This window comes from Pan paniscus, chromosome 16, assembly GCF_029289425.2.
Source record: "Pan paniscus chromosome 16, NHGRI_mPanPan1-v2.0_pri, whole genome shotgun sequence".
In the NCBI taxonomy this organism is placed as follows: Eukaryota; Metazoa; Chordata; class Mammalia; order Primates; family Hominidae; genus Pan; species Pan paniscus.
The window spans coordinates 39,876,173-39,890,654 of record NC_073265.2 but is presented as its reverse complement, the minus strand read 5'-3'; the positions used below and the strand labels follow the sequence as shown (position 1 = coordinate 39,890,654).

General features: G+C 38.5%; 1 protein-coding gene across 13 annotated transcripts in view; it reads left to right on the top strand.

Moving 5' to 3' along the window:
* The window catches only part of TRPM7 (transient receptor potential cation channel subfamily M member 7), a 129,294-nt gene that overhangs the window by 47,081 nt on the left and 67,731 nt on the right, over nt 1–14,482 (top strand). For all 13 annotated transcript variants that reach the window (XR_010109912.1, XR_008621243.2, XR_008621244.2 and 10 more), the window contains exons 6-11: nt 3,099–3,223; nt 4,732–4,903; nt 7,749–7,923; nt 9,317–9,440; nt 10,820–10,892; nt 14,061–14,161. Coding sequence is in view for 9 of the 13 variants with exons in the window: in XM_063596639.1 (XP_063452709.1) it covers nt 3,099–3,223; nt 4,732–4,903; nt 7,749–7,923; nt 9,317–9,440; nt 10,820–10,892; nt 14,061–14,161 (770 nt within the window). In the remaining 4 variants the exon portion in view is untranslated. The remainder of the gene's footprint in view (nt 1–3,098; nt 3,224–4,731; nt 4,904–7,748; nt 7,924–9,316; nt 9,441–10,819; nt 10,893–14,060; nt 14,162–14,482) is intronic.

Below are 14,482 nucleotides of genomic sequence, written 5' to 3'. Positions count from 1 at the left end.
ATGGTGGAAGGTGAAGGGGAAGCAAGGCACCTTCTTACACAAAGTGGCAGGAAGGAGAAGTGCCACCCGAAGAGGGAAGAGCCCCTTATAAAGCCATCAGATCTTGGGAGAACTCAGTCACTATCACCAGAACAGCATTGGGGAAACCGCCCCCATGATTCAGTTACTTCCACCTGGTCTCTCCCGTAAAAGCTGGGGATTATAGGGATTACAATTCAAGATCAGATTTGAGTGGGGATGCAAAGCTTAACCATATCAGTTTATATATTGTCTATGGCTATTTTTGTGCTGTAACAGCAGAGGTGAATAGTTGTGACAGAGATGGTATACCCTATAAAGCTTATACTGTTTAGCCTTTTAGAAAAAGGTTTTTGACCCTACTGTAGAGCAAAGCATTATTTCCATCACTTTCCTTCTAGTGGTAAATTGATATAAGAATGGCAATCCATTGCCTCAGCAGCAGTAAGAAGTAGCTTTCAAAAATTAATTTGTAACATACTACTGTCTTTTATTCTATATCTTCCGTATCACATATACAGGTTGAATATAAAGAGGGCAGATTACTTTCAGTGTCTAAAATAAAACATTTAAGTCAGCTTGCAAACATCTAATTCATTATCAGCAACTTTTTTTTTTTTTTTTTGAGACAGAGTCTTGCTGTCACCCAGGCTGGAGTGCAGTGGTGCCATCTCAGCTCACTGCAACCTCCACCTCCCGGGTTCAAGTGATTCTCATGTGTCAGCCTCCCAAGTAGCTGGGATTACAGGTGCCCGTCACCACATGTGGCTAAGTTTTGTATTTTTACTAGAGATGGGGTTTCACTATGTTGGTCAAGCTGGTCTTGAACTTCTGACCTCAGGTGTTCCACCCGCCTAGGCCTCCCAAAGTACTGGGGTTACAGGTGTGAGCCACTGTACCTGGCCAGCAGCGATTTTTTGAACCTCATTGTGTCAGAAGTTTTTGAGGCTGCTAAGAATTTATTCCATAAACAGTAAAAATATCTACCTTCATGGAACTTCTAGTGGGGGAGATAAAGATAAGAAACAGATAACTCAGTAATGTATAACGTGTTAGATGCTGATAAGTGTTATGCAGACACATGAAGTCAAGAAGAGGGATAGTGAGGGATGATGGAAGGGCTGCTATTTTGTTACATGGTCAAGGAGAGCTGATAAGGTGACAGTTGAGGAGAAAGGGAAATGAGGAAGCAAGGTACAAGAAGAACATAAGGCAAAGCATGTAAAGGGGAAGAGATGGCTCGTGTGTTGGAAGAATAGTAAGAACAGTCTAATATAGCTTGAGTGGAATAAGCAGAGAGTGCTAGGTGATGAAGTCAGAAGTTCTGGTGTATGGTGGTAGAGAAGCATGGTGACTAGTAGAGGCAGTAGGCAGTTCATCACATGAGGCCTTGTGGACCATTATAAGCATTTTGGCTTCTGCTCTGAATGAGAAGAGGAGGTTTTAAGTAGAGAGTCAACAGCTGCAAAGATCACTCGGATGATGTTTTCAAAATGGAGTATAATGGCAAGGCAGCAGTTGAAAGACCTACGAAGATGCTATTTTCATAATTTGGGTGAGGGATGAGATGTGATGCATTATGGAGATCAAACTGAGTGATGCATTAGTTTGCCAGGGCTGCTGTAACTAAATATCACAGACTGGGTAGCTTAAAAACAGAAATTTATTTTCTCATGGTTTCCGAGATTAAAAGTCTAAGAGTAAGTGTCAGCAGATTTGGTTTATCTTGGGGCCTCTCTCTTTGGCTTGCACATGGTCATCTTCACGCTGTGTCCTCCCTCTCATGGCCTCCTGTGTATAGGTATCCCTGGTGTTTCCTTTTGTATTCAAATTTCTTTATAAGAGCACCAGTTAGATTCGGGGCCACTCCAGAGGCCTTATTTTAAATTAATCGTCACATATTTAAAGGCCCTGCCTCCAAGTACAGTAATGTTTTAAGGTATTATCACATATATAAAGGCCCTGTCTCCAACTACAGTCATATTTTGTGGTATTGGGAGTTAGGGGACACAATTCAGCCCATAAGAAGTAATAATGGGCCAGGCATGGTGGTTCATGCCTATAATCCCAGCACTTTGGGAGGCTGAGGTGGGAGGATCACTTGAGCCCAGGAGTTCAAAACTAGCCTGGGCAACATGGTAAGACACTTTCTCAAAAAAGAAAAAAAAATTACCCCGGCATGGTGGTATGTGCCTACCGTCCTAGCTACTTGGGAGGCTGAGGTGGGAGGATCACTTGAGCCCAGGAGGTCAAGGCTGCAGTGAGCTAAGCCATGATCACACCACTGCACTCCAGCCTGAGCAATAGAGTGAGACCCTGACTCCCTCCCTCAAAAAAAAGAAGTGATAATGAGGAGTTATATGCTCTTTGGAACTGCCTTTTATACTTTTCTCTCTCATTTTTGACTGAAATAGACTTTTGTCATTGTTTATTGTGTGTGTGTTTGTTTTGCATATGGTCCTGTGCCACCGATTAATTTTTTCTAAATGATGTGTAGAGCAATAATAAAAAACTACAGTTACTTAGAGGAGAAATGCAAAAACGGACTAGACCAAATAACATGGTAAAATTTAGTGTTATATGTGTTTTCTGGCATTTGTAGTGATTTGATATTGTGGGGTTTAGTGGTTTTTGTTCCTTTTTGGTCCTTGTGTATTCTTCTGTAGGTTTGGCTATGACCTTGTTTTAAGTTTGTTATGACCTTGTTGCCTTACATCTTGAAGGTGTGGAGAAATATATCACATATTATAGTGTTACAGATTTAGCACAGGATTGTTCTGAACACAATAATGACTGTAATCCCAGAACTTTGGGAGGCTGAGGCATGAGCCCAAGAGTTCAAGACCCTCCTGTCTCTACTGAAAAAAAAAAAAAAAAAAAAAAAAAAAAAAAAATTAGCCGGCTGTCTTAGCACGCACCTGTAGTCCCACCTACTGGGGAGGCTCACAAGGGAGGATCGCTTGAGTCCAGGAGTTTGAGGCTGCAGTGAGCTGTCATTGTGCCACTGCTCTCTTTCCTGGGTGACCCTGTCTTTAAGAAAATAAAAAAAAACAAAATGAATATACTTTTTTTATGAACAGGTGTGGCAAAACATGTTGGAGATGCCCTCAAAGAACATGCTTCCAGATCATCTCGAAAGATTTGCACTATCGGAATAGCTCCATGGGGAGTGATTGAAAACAGAAATGATCTTGTTGGGAGAGATGTAAGAATTATTTTTAAAATTTCTTATGTTGGAAATTATATGTAAACAAAATTATAGTAAGAATAGTGCCAGTTTAAAATATTTATGATTATATTATACTTTTCAAATTAAGTTTAAAAGGTATTTTCCTGAGGTTTACTTCTGAATTTTTGGAAATGCATAAATATAAATAATTCATAACTATAAATAATTAAGTTCATAAATATAAATGCTGTTACAGTGTTGGCACATTTTGCTTTCAGTCTTTTATGTGTAAAATTATTTCACATTTTCCATATAAGCTAGTCTTTGTAATTAAATTTTTAATGACTACATGACATGAGAATTAATTTTATTCTCACTAAGACTAGGGAATAGGAGTTAAATGCTAGTGTTTTGTTTGAATAGGTTAAAGACATGTGAATTGGTTATAGATATTTATCAACACTGTTAAAAAGAATTACTGGCTGGGCGCAGTGGCTCACACCTGTAATCCCAGCACTTTGGAGGCTGAGGCGGGCTGATCACTGGAGATCAGGAGTTCACGACCAGCCTGGCCAACATGGTGAAACCCCGTCTCTACTAAAAATACAAAAATTAACTGGGTGTAGTGGCCTGTGCCACCTAGCTACTTGGGAGGCTGAGGCGGGAGAATTGCTTGAAACTGGAAGGCAGAGGTTGCAGTGAGCTGAAATTGAGCCACTGCATTCCAGCCTAGGTGACAAAGCAAAACTCCATCTCATACATACATACATACATACATACATACATACATACAATTACTGAATTATAATGATCACTTTCAAGTGTTATTAAATTTCTAATGTCAGTTTTTGAGTCTACTCATGGCTGGAAAAATAGCAATATTACATTTTATTGTTTTTTACAGTGTCTTTTTTTTTTTGAGATGGAGTTTCACTCTTGTCGCCCAAGGCTGGAGTGCAGTAGCACGATCTGGGCTCACTGCAACCTCCTCCTCCCAGGTTCAAGTGATTCTCCTGCCTCAGCCTCCTGAATAGCTAGGATTACAGGCACCCACCACTACACCCATCTAATTTTTGTAGTTTTAGTAGAGATGGGGTTTCACCATGTTGGCCAGGCTGGTCTTGAACTCCTGACCTCAGGTAATCCACCCGCCTCGGCCTCCCAAAGTGACGGGATCACATGCATGAGCCACTGTGCCTGGCCACAATATCTTTTATATATTGTAGTTTAGTCACTTAATAATCTGATAATAGTTTATTTGCACTATTTAGTTATTTATTGCTTCTCTCTTTGCATGTGATGATGAAATATATAATTCTGCAGTATGGGTCAAGATATAATCATGTGTTTCAACCCATTAATGATTAATCCTCAGCTGCTTAAAAGCTTATGCTTTTTGAAACATTCTTTGTCATTTGGTATTTATTTCTGTATGTAAAATAGAATTTTACTTCTTACTTGTCTTTACGGATTATTTCAAAATTTATTTTACATCATACTGTATTTAATCCTGCTCACTAACTCTTTTGTTTGCTATTGTTTAGGTGGTTGCTCCTTATCAAACCTTATTGAACCCCCTGAGCAAATTGAATGTTTTGAATAATCTGCATTCCCATTTCATATTGGTGGATGATGGCACTGTTGGAAAGTATGGGGCGGAAGTCAGACTGAGAAGAGAACTTGAAAAAACTATTAATCAGCAAAGAATTCATGCTAGTAAGTGAATTCACAAATTTGTTATTGTTGAAATTGTCCTGGGCTGTACTAATAGCCAAATTCAAAGAAGGTAGAATGCTCTTTGAAGTGCTCTTTCTTACATAGCAAGATAACATATGAAACAACCAACAGTGGTTGATCTTAGACAAAATGATAAGACCAAGGAAAAGAAGTGAAAATTGGGTACTCAGTTATCAAGGCTAAAACCAAAAAAAGGTTCATTGGAAGCTCTGTTGTTATTGCAATTCCATTTCAGCCCAAGGAATTCATAAATATTCTTTTTTTTTTTTTTTTTCTTTGAGGCGGAGTCTCGCTCTGTCACCCAGGCTGGAGTGCAGTGGCATGATCTCGGCTCACTGCAAGCTCTGCCTCCTGGGTTCACGCCATTCTTCTGCCTCAGCCTCCTGAGTAGCCAGGACTACAGGTGCCCGCTACCATGCCCAGCTAATTTGTATTTTTAGTAGAGACAGGGTTTCACCATGTTAGCCAGGATGATCTCAATTTCCTGACTTCATGATCTGCCCGTCTCGGCCTCCCAAAGAGCTGGGATTACAGGTGTGAGCCACTGCGCCTGACCCATAAATATTCTTAATGTGTGATTTATTCTAATACATGGCTGTGAAATTCAAGATTGAAAACTAAAAGGGAAAAAAATCACTGAAAGAAATAAATCAGCTTAAAATTTATGAAATGAGTATTACTGTTTGGCTAAATGTGTCTTAAAAATTGTATTCCTGGGACTGATTTTTCTTTCCAACCATGTCTGAATTTTCTGGTTCAACATCTAAATTTTTATTTCAAATAAAGGAAAATTTGTAACCTAAGGACCCCAAGAAGTTGAGCTCTGTGATAAAGTGAAATAGAAATAAAAAAACTACAGAACAGTGTTTACAGATTATGGTGGAGTCAGAACTTTTGCTAAAAGTTAAGAATGGGCTGGGCGTGCTGGCTCACGCCTATAATCGCAGCACTTTGGGAGGCCGAGGTGGGTGGATCACCTGAGGTCAGGAATTCTAGACCAGACTGACCAGTATGGTGAAACCCTGTCTCTCCTAAAAATACAAAAATTAGCCGAGCATGGTGGCGTGTGCTTGTAGTCCCAGCTTCTTGGGAGGCTGAGACAGGAGAATTGTTTGAGCCCAGGAGGCGGAGGCTGCAGTGAGGTGAGCCAAGATCGCGTCACTGCATTTCAGCCTGGTTGACAGAGCAAGACTCCATCGCAAAAAAAAAAAAAAAAAAGTTAAGAATTGTTTATAGTCCTACAGATACCTTTTTTTTTCCATTTTCTCTGTGCACCGCAAGTTATTGTAAAAGCAAAAATTCATATTCTTCACTAATTTTATCTGTTGTTGCTCTTCTAGAGGTCTTGGAATTTTATTGATCAGTTCCAGTTATGTAATTCTGTCATCAATTTCTTCTTTAATTTTTAATTTTTTTTTTCTTTTTTTGAGATGGAGTCTCGCACTGTCACCCTGGCTGTTGTGCAGTGGCCTGATCTCACCTCGCTGCAACCTCCGCCTCCTGGGTTCAAGCGATTCTCATCCCTCAGCCTCCCGAGTAGCTAGGATTACAGGCACTCACCACCACACCCCAGCTAATTTTTTGTATTTTTGGTAGAGAGGAGGTTTCACTATGTTGGCCAGGCTGCTTTTGATCTCCTGACCTCGTGATCGCCGGCCTCGGCCTCCTGAAGTACTGCAGTTACAGGCATGAGCCACCATACCCAGCCGTCCTCTTTTTTTTTGGAGATGGAGTCTTGCTCTGTTGCTCAGGCTGGAGTGCAGTGGCACGATCTCAGCTCACTGCAACTTTCGCCTCCCGGATTCAAGTAATTCTCCTGCCTCAGCCTCCCGAGTAGCTGGGACTGCAGGCGCATGCCACCATGCCCGGCTACTTTTTTGTATTTTTAGTAGAGACGGGGTTTCACCGTGTTAGCCAGGAAGGTCTCGATCTCCTGACCTCGTGATCTGCCCGACTTGGCCTCCCAAAGTGCTGGGATTACAGGCGTGAGCCATTTCTTTTTTCTTTTTTACAAACCTTTCAAGTGGCATTTGAGACAGTCACTTTTTTTTTTTTTTTTTTAAGTGAGGGAGTCTCGCTCTGTCACCAGGCTGGAGTGCAGTGGCATGATCTTGGCTCACTGCAACCTCTGCCTCCTGGGTTCAGGTGATTCTCCTGCCTCAGCCCTCCTGAGTAGCTGGGACTACAGGTGCTTGCCACCACACCTGGTTAATTTTTTGTATTTTCAGTAGAGACAGGGTTTCACTGTGTTAGCCAGGATGGTCTTGATCTCCTGATCTTGTGATCCGTCCATCTTGGTCTCCGAAAGTGCTGGGATTACAGGCATGAGCCACCGCGCCCGGCCAAGACTGTCATTAATTTCTATTTTAATGTCTCATTTGGAATCAGAAATATATATTTTAAAAATGAATAAAAATCAATGTTAGAAGTTCAACTAATGTATTATAAAGCAAACTAAAAAATTACTGCTTACATTTCACGTCAAGAGCTCAGTAAAATATGGAAAACAAATTTTTACTTTTAAGTAGTGAATATATAAATTATTTGCTGTCTATTATATATTGGATTTTCTAATTTTGTCATTTAGAGAACAGCTTTTAAGATAATGACAAAGTATTCATTATTTAATTTACTTACGTGAACTGATATCAGGTGGAGTGCTTAAAGTCAAGTCAACATAGTCTTAGAAATTATGTTTTTACTTTTTAATTTTTTTTTCAGTAAAATCTAAAATTAGAGTACTGAATTTTGCCTAATGTTTTTTTCTTGGAGAGAAACTTGCTTGGGATGAAATAATTTTTTAATTTAACTTTGCTCTTTTTAGGGATTGGCCAGGGTGTCCCTGTGGTGGCACTTATATTTGAGGGTGGGCCAAATGTTATCCTCACAGTTCTTGAATACCTTCAGGAAAGCCCCCCTGTTCCAGTAGTTGTGTGTGAAGGAACAGGCAGAGCTGCAGATCTGCTAGCGTATATTCATAAACAAACAGAAGAAGGAGGGTAAGTGTATGACAACATTTTAATTAATTTTATTTATTTATTTATTTATTTATTTATTTTTGATACGGAGTCTTGCTGTGTCTCCCAGCCTGGATAGCGTGCAGTGGTGCAATCTTGGCTTACTACAACCTCCACCTCCCAGGTTCAAGCGATTTTCCTGCCTCAGCCTCCCAATTAGCTGGGATTACATGCATGAGCCACCAGGTCTGGCTAATTTTTGTATCTTTTTAGTAGAGATGGGGTTTCACTGTGTTGGCCAGGCTAGTCTTGAACTCCTGACCTCAAGTGATCCACCTGCCTCAGCCTCCCAAAGTGCTGGGATTACAGGCATGAGCCACCGTGCCTGGCCCATTTTAATGAATTTATTAAAGTGGCTTGTGGTTTTTAGAATACAGTGTTGGATTCCTCCCTGTGTTTTATGAACATGAAAATTTTAAGTTTAATACAATACTTTGTTAAGGGTTGAGGAAATAGCCTGACTCATATGTTATTGGAACAAATTAAAATAAAACCATCTTCATGGAACACAGTTTTGTAAGATGTGTCAAACGTAGAGGCACTTATCTTTTAACGTAGTAGTTTCATTTCTGGGAATTGTTCCTACAGATGTATATCTGTGAAATAATATATGTTTAAAGCTACTCATTACAGGGTTCTTTATAAAAGATTGGAACAAAGTAGAACATGAGAAGACTAGGTAAGTTATGGTGTATTTATACAAAGAAATGGTTTATAGCTGAGTAAGAATGGTTTTGAGAAGATTACCAAAATATGTACATGCAAAAAGGAAGGTGTAGAGAAGCATATATATTGTGCCACTTTTTATATAGAATAAAAGGAGAGGGGATAATTATTTGTATATGCAGAAAGACATCTTGGAAAGTTATATATAGGTAAATGATTCCTAAAAATAGTTGTGATAGAACTGGGCAGATGAAAGAGAGTGGGAAGGAGACTTTCACTATTAATTTTAATGTTTTAACATTTTATGTTTTCTACTATTTTTGAGCCATGAAAATGTATTAAGTATTCAAAAAAGAAAAATGTGAGTTCCTATGTTTAAGAACATCGTGGTGAAATACTAGTTTATACATCATAGGATCTTCAAATTATTTTTATACAATATCTTATGTAAGTACTGATATTGCCACACACATACTTTTTGATAAAATTCACAAAGTAATTCAAAGAGAAAAATCACTCCATTTCATTTATTTTCCTTCTAACATTTGTGTTGGGAGTCTCATGTAGGAAGAAATAATCCCACCCAAGGTGAAGTATGTAATATTAATCCATTATTTTCAAAGGTCTTACATGGATCTACCTGTACTTCATATTGATCCTACAAATAATGGAAGATGAAATCAGTGAATTATGTTTCCTTTTATTCCAGGAATCTTCCTGATGCAGCAGAGCCCGATATTATTTCCACTATCAAAAAAACATTTAACTTTGGCCAGAATGAAGCACTTCATTTATTTCAAACACTGATGGAGTGCATGAAAAGAAAGGAGCTTGTAAGTAGATTTCAGCAGAAATTTAAAAAGCTGATAGGCCATTTTTCTTTCATTCAGAACACATTCTAAATTGGTGAAATACTTTTGTTTTTATTTGGATTTTAAACTTTGAAATCTTTATTAACCATAAAAATATGTCATTTATTGGTCTGTTCAAGTTGAGAGGTATCATAGAAGGAGGCCTGTAGTTTTTTATATGGTATTGAGACTGTATTTGTGCTTCTGTTTTAGGAAAAGTTTTAGGAAAAGTAACTAGGTCTCAACAGATAATGTTCAGTACCAAGGAAGAACTATAAAGAGTTGTTAATGGTTTCTCTAATAAAATGTTTGGAAAAAAATTTTTAATGTGCTTAAGCCTATTAAATTAAAGATCAGTGCTGCTTTGTTTCAATCATGTAAATGTGGGCATAAGTTTTCAGAGATAAAATTTTTAGCAAGCCTATAAATACATAACGTGATTTGATTTGCTGTCTTTTTCATTGCAAGTTTTTGTAAACTATGAAATAAAGTTGGCCAAAAATTTTGTATAATAATGTTTCATGTTCTTTTCTTTATTTTTATTTATTTATTTTTTTGGAGACAGAGTCTCACTCCATTGCTCAAGCTGGAGTGCCATGGTGCAATCTCAGCTCACTGCAACCTCTGTCTCCCGCCTGCAAGCGATTCTCCCACCTCAGCCTCCCGACTACAGGCATACGCCACCATGCCTGGCTAATTTTTGTATTTTGACTAGAGGCGGTGTTTCACTGTGTTGGCCAGGCTGGTCTCAAACTCCTAACCTCACGTGATCCGCCCACCTTGGCCTCCCAAATTGCTGGGATTACAAGCATGAGCCATGGGCCTGGCCATCTTTCACTTTATGAAAAATGTTATTAAATTACAATTTCTGAAATGGTGCTATGTTTCAAGTGATTTAAAGATATTTGCAATAAAAATATTGACCAAAACAAACATTTATCTTTCAAGAATATATACATTATGTGAACATGTAAATGTTCATTCTGTGGAAAGACCTGTAGGATTTATTTACCCTGATAAGGAATCTATAGCCTCAGCCCCTAAATTTCTTACTCTAGTAAGGGACATAAGATAGGTCAAAATATGAATGTAATATGAAACCAAATATTTTTAGTATATTTGCCATTTTATTTAGTAAATGATGAAGTTTTTAAAATTTTTTGGTTTTTTGGTTGAAATAAAGTTACTAACTATATACATAAATATATTATGTATATGTATGTTTATATATACATAATACATAGATTCCTAGATACATACATATATATTTTGCCCCCCATATAGTTTGAAATTACTGAGTTTTATGATGCCTTTGTTTTAAAAATATGAAGGCATAATGTTATGAATTTATCTTTAAATAGATCACTGTTTTCCATATTGGGTCAGATGAACATCAAGATATAGATGTAGCAATACTTACTGCACTGCTAAAAGGTAAGCCTCTAAGAACTTTTTTATTTGTAAGACCTTTTATTTTATGTATGTATATGTGTGTGTATGTGTGTATATGTGTATGTATATAAAATATAAAACCTTTTACCATGGCTAAATGCTTGCAAAGTGAATTTTCAGTCATTTTTCTTTGTGAAAGACACAATGTTGGTTTCCTTGGTGGTCAGGTAACTTTTAATTTAATCTTGTAGAATTTAAAAAATAAAAGTTTTTAGCAAGGTTTATGCCACCAAACCTATTTAATAGTCCTATTAAGAACGTCTAACATCCTGGGCCAGGCATGGTGGCTCACACCTGTAATCCCAACACTTTGGGAGCCAAAGCAGGAGGATCACTTGAGGCCAGGAGTTCAAGACCAGCCTGGACAAGATAGACCCATCTCTACAAAAAATTTAAAAATTACCTGGGCATGGTGGCATTTACCTGTAGTCCCAGCTACTTGGGAGGCTGAGGTGGAATCACTTGAACCTGGAAAGTTGAGGCTGCAGTGAGCTGTGATCATGCCGCTGTATTCCAGTTTGGGCAACAGAGCAAGACCCTATCTCACAACAAACAAAAATTAGCTGGGCATGGTGTTGTGCACTCTGGTAGTCCCAGCTGTTCAGGAGGCTGAGGCGGGAGGATTGCTTGAGCCCAGGGTTTGAGGTTACAGTGAGCCATTATCACACTGCTACACTCCAGCCTGGGTGACAGCAAGACCCTGTCTCTAAATAAAAATGTGTCACTTTCTTAATCAGCTGAAAAATAAGTGTTTAAAGGTTATAAGGCATTAGTTGATAGAATTTAAAGATAGGATTTTAAAACATGTCATCTTCATTATGAAGGGAAAATTTGAAAACTAGTGGTATCTTTTAGGACTAAGGGATTGAAGCACACACACACTGATCCTCTTATTGTCTCCCCAAAGACATCCAACAGATATAACAACATTATAGCGAAAAATCTCAGAAATTAGAAACTATGACAGTATCCCATCTGTCTACCTGAAAGTTAATGTAGAGTGATGTGCCAGGAGCCCAGCACATTAAGAGGATACTGTCCTTTTATTTACAAGAATTTTCTTGCATATTAGACCATAATAAATTGCCAATACATCAAGCATTTTTAAAATACTGTGATAAAATATATTTATATAATCTGGAATCATGGTATCAAGAGATCACAAGTGATAGGAAACCTAGAAACCAAAAAGGAAAAAAAATTAATAAATGGGATTGCATAAAAATAAAAAGTAAGGCTGCGTGCGCTGGTTCACACCTGTAATCCCAGCAATTTGGGAGGCTAAGGCGGGTGGATCACTTGAGGTCAGGAGTTCAAGATCAGCCTGGCCAACATGGCAAAACCTCGTCTCTACTAACAATAACAAAAATTAGCTGGGGGTGGTGGTGGATGCCTGTAGTCCCGGCTACTCTGGAGGCTGAGGCACAAGAATTGCTTGAACCCGGAAGGCAGAGGTTGCAGTGAGCCAGGATCACACCACTGCACTACAGCCTGGGTGACAGAGTGAAACTGTCTCCAAAAAAAAAAAAAAAAAAGGTTAAAAAGAGAGTACCATATTCATGAATTATTTACCATGTACTTTTCTGTGTATTAACCACTGTGTTTAAGTGGTTTACATTATTTATCTCACTTTATTCCTACGAGTCAGATTTCCTATGGTTTTACTCATTTTATAGATGAGGAAACTAAGTAATAGAAATGTTAAAGTGGAGGGATCAAAAAGAGCTGTTAAAAATTAATAAGAAAAAGATGACTACCTCTTAGAAAAATGGGTCAGAACTTATGTAATAGATAATTAGTAGAGGAATCCAAATGCTTAGAGAAAATATGGAAGGATGGCCAATGTTACAGTAATAAATTTTGGGAGGCTGAGGCAAGCAGATTGCTTGAGCCCAGGAGTTTTGAGATCAGTCTGGGCAATTTGGCAAAACCCTATCTCTACAGAAACTACAAAACTTAGCCTGGTGTGGTGCCATACACCAGTGGTCCCAGCTACTTGAGAGGCTGAGGTGGGAGGATCAGTTGAGCCCAGGAGGCAGAGGTTGCAGTGAACCAAGACCACGCCACTGCACTCCAGCCTGGACAACAGGGAGAGACTCGGTCTCAGAAAAGAGAAGAAGAAGGAAACTCCCCTCTCCATGGCACATGGAGAAATGGTTATGGTTATACCCCTCCCGTGGTGGATGGTAGAAGCAATCTGAAGTATTTTGGAGTATATCAAAAACCTTAAAGTATATATCCTTGTACCTAGCAATTTGACTTCTAGAATATCATCCTATTTGAATAATCAAGCATGTGCATGAAAACATACTCAGCAAAAAATTCAAAATAACCTGAATATCTACCATTTGAAGTATTTGTTAAATAAATTGTGGTTTACCAAAGTATATATAAGGGAGATTTATGTATAATTTTAAGAAGAACCAAGGTACGATATCAAGGTACATAAAGCAAGCTACTGAACACTTTTGTAGTATGAACCCATTTTTGAATAAAAAATGGAAAGTATATGCATGAGCTTGTATGTGCACAGAAAAGTGCCTGGCAGGCTATTTTCAGAATCCTAATAGCGCTATCTCTGTGATAGAAACAGTTCATCTTTGTTTTCTTCTCATTTTTCTGCATTTCTAAATGTTTGCAATGAATGGGAATATGTCGTTTATAGTTGGAAAGGTAAAGTTCTTAACCCTGGGGCTAATCTTATCTCTCTGAGGCAGGCTACTTCTGAATGGTGGCTGACACCAGCTGTGTAAGTTAACTAAAGAATGGTGGGGAGATGTCATAAGTGTTCGTGCTGGGCACTGTGGCTCACACTTGTAATCCTAGCACACTGGGAGGCCGAAGTGGCAGGATCACTTGAGGCCGGGAGTTTGAGACCAGCCTGGTCAGCAGAGTGAGACTCTGTCTCTACAAAAAAGTTAAAAAATTAGCTGGGTGTGGTGGTGTTCATCTGTAGTCTCGGCTACTTGGAGGCTAAGGCGGGAGGTACACTTGAACCCAGGAATTCAAGGCTGCAGTGAGCCATGATCACCTTTGCACTTTAGCCTGAGCAACAGACCAAGACCCCATCTCTTAAAAAAAAAAAAAGTGTTCACCTTTTAATGGAGATAAATTAATTGAACCTGTCAACTATTTTCTTTATTCGATTAGGTACTAATGCATCTGCATTTGACCAGCTTATCCTTACATTGGCATGGGATAGAGTTGACATTGCCAAAAATCATGTATTTGTTTATGGACAGCAGTGGCTGGTATGTAAATAATCTACATACACAATACAATTAAATTACACTAAGTAATAAAAAAGTATTTGCGGGAACTGTGACCTGACTTGACATTTTACCTTTCTGCCAATAGTTCAAAAATAGTTTAGCTAAGTATTTCTACACCATTCCGATCCAGTTTAGGATTTAATATATGCCTCTAGATAAAACCTTATTTTTTTGTAGAGTATATAGATCTCTAAGAATCTTAGAACTGAAAGAAGCTTTAAAACTCATGCTCTGTATACCAGAGAGTCCATTCTAGCATTCCCCCTGATGTTTAGACCTATTCCTTTTTTAGTCTTCCTC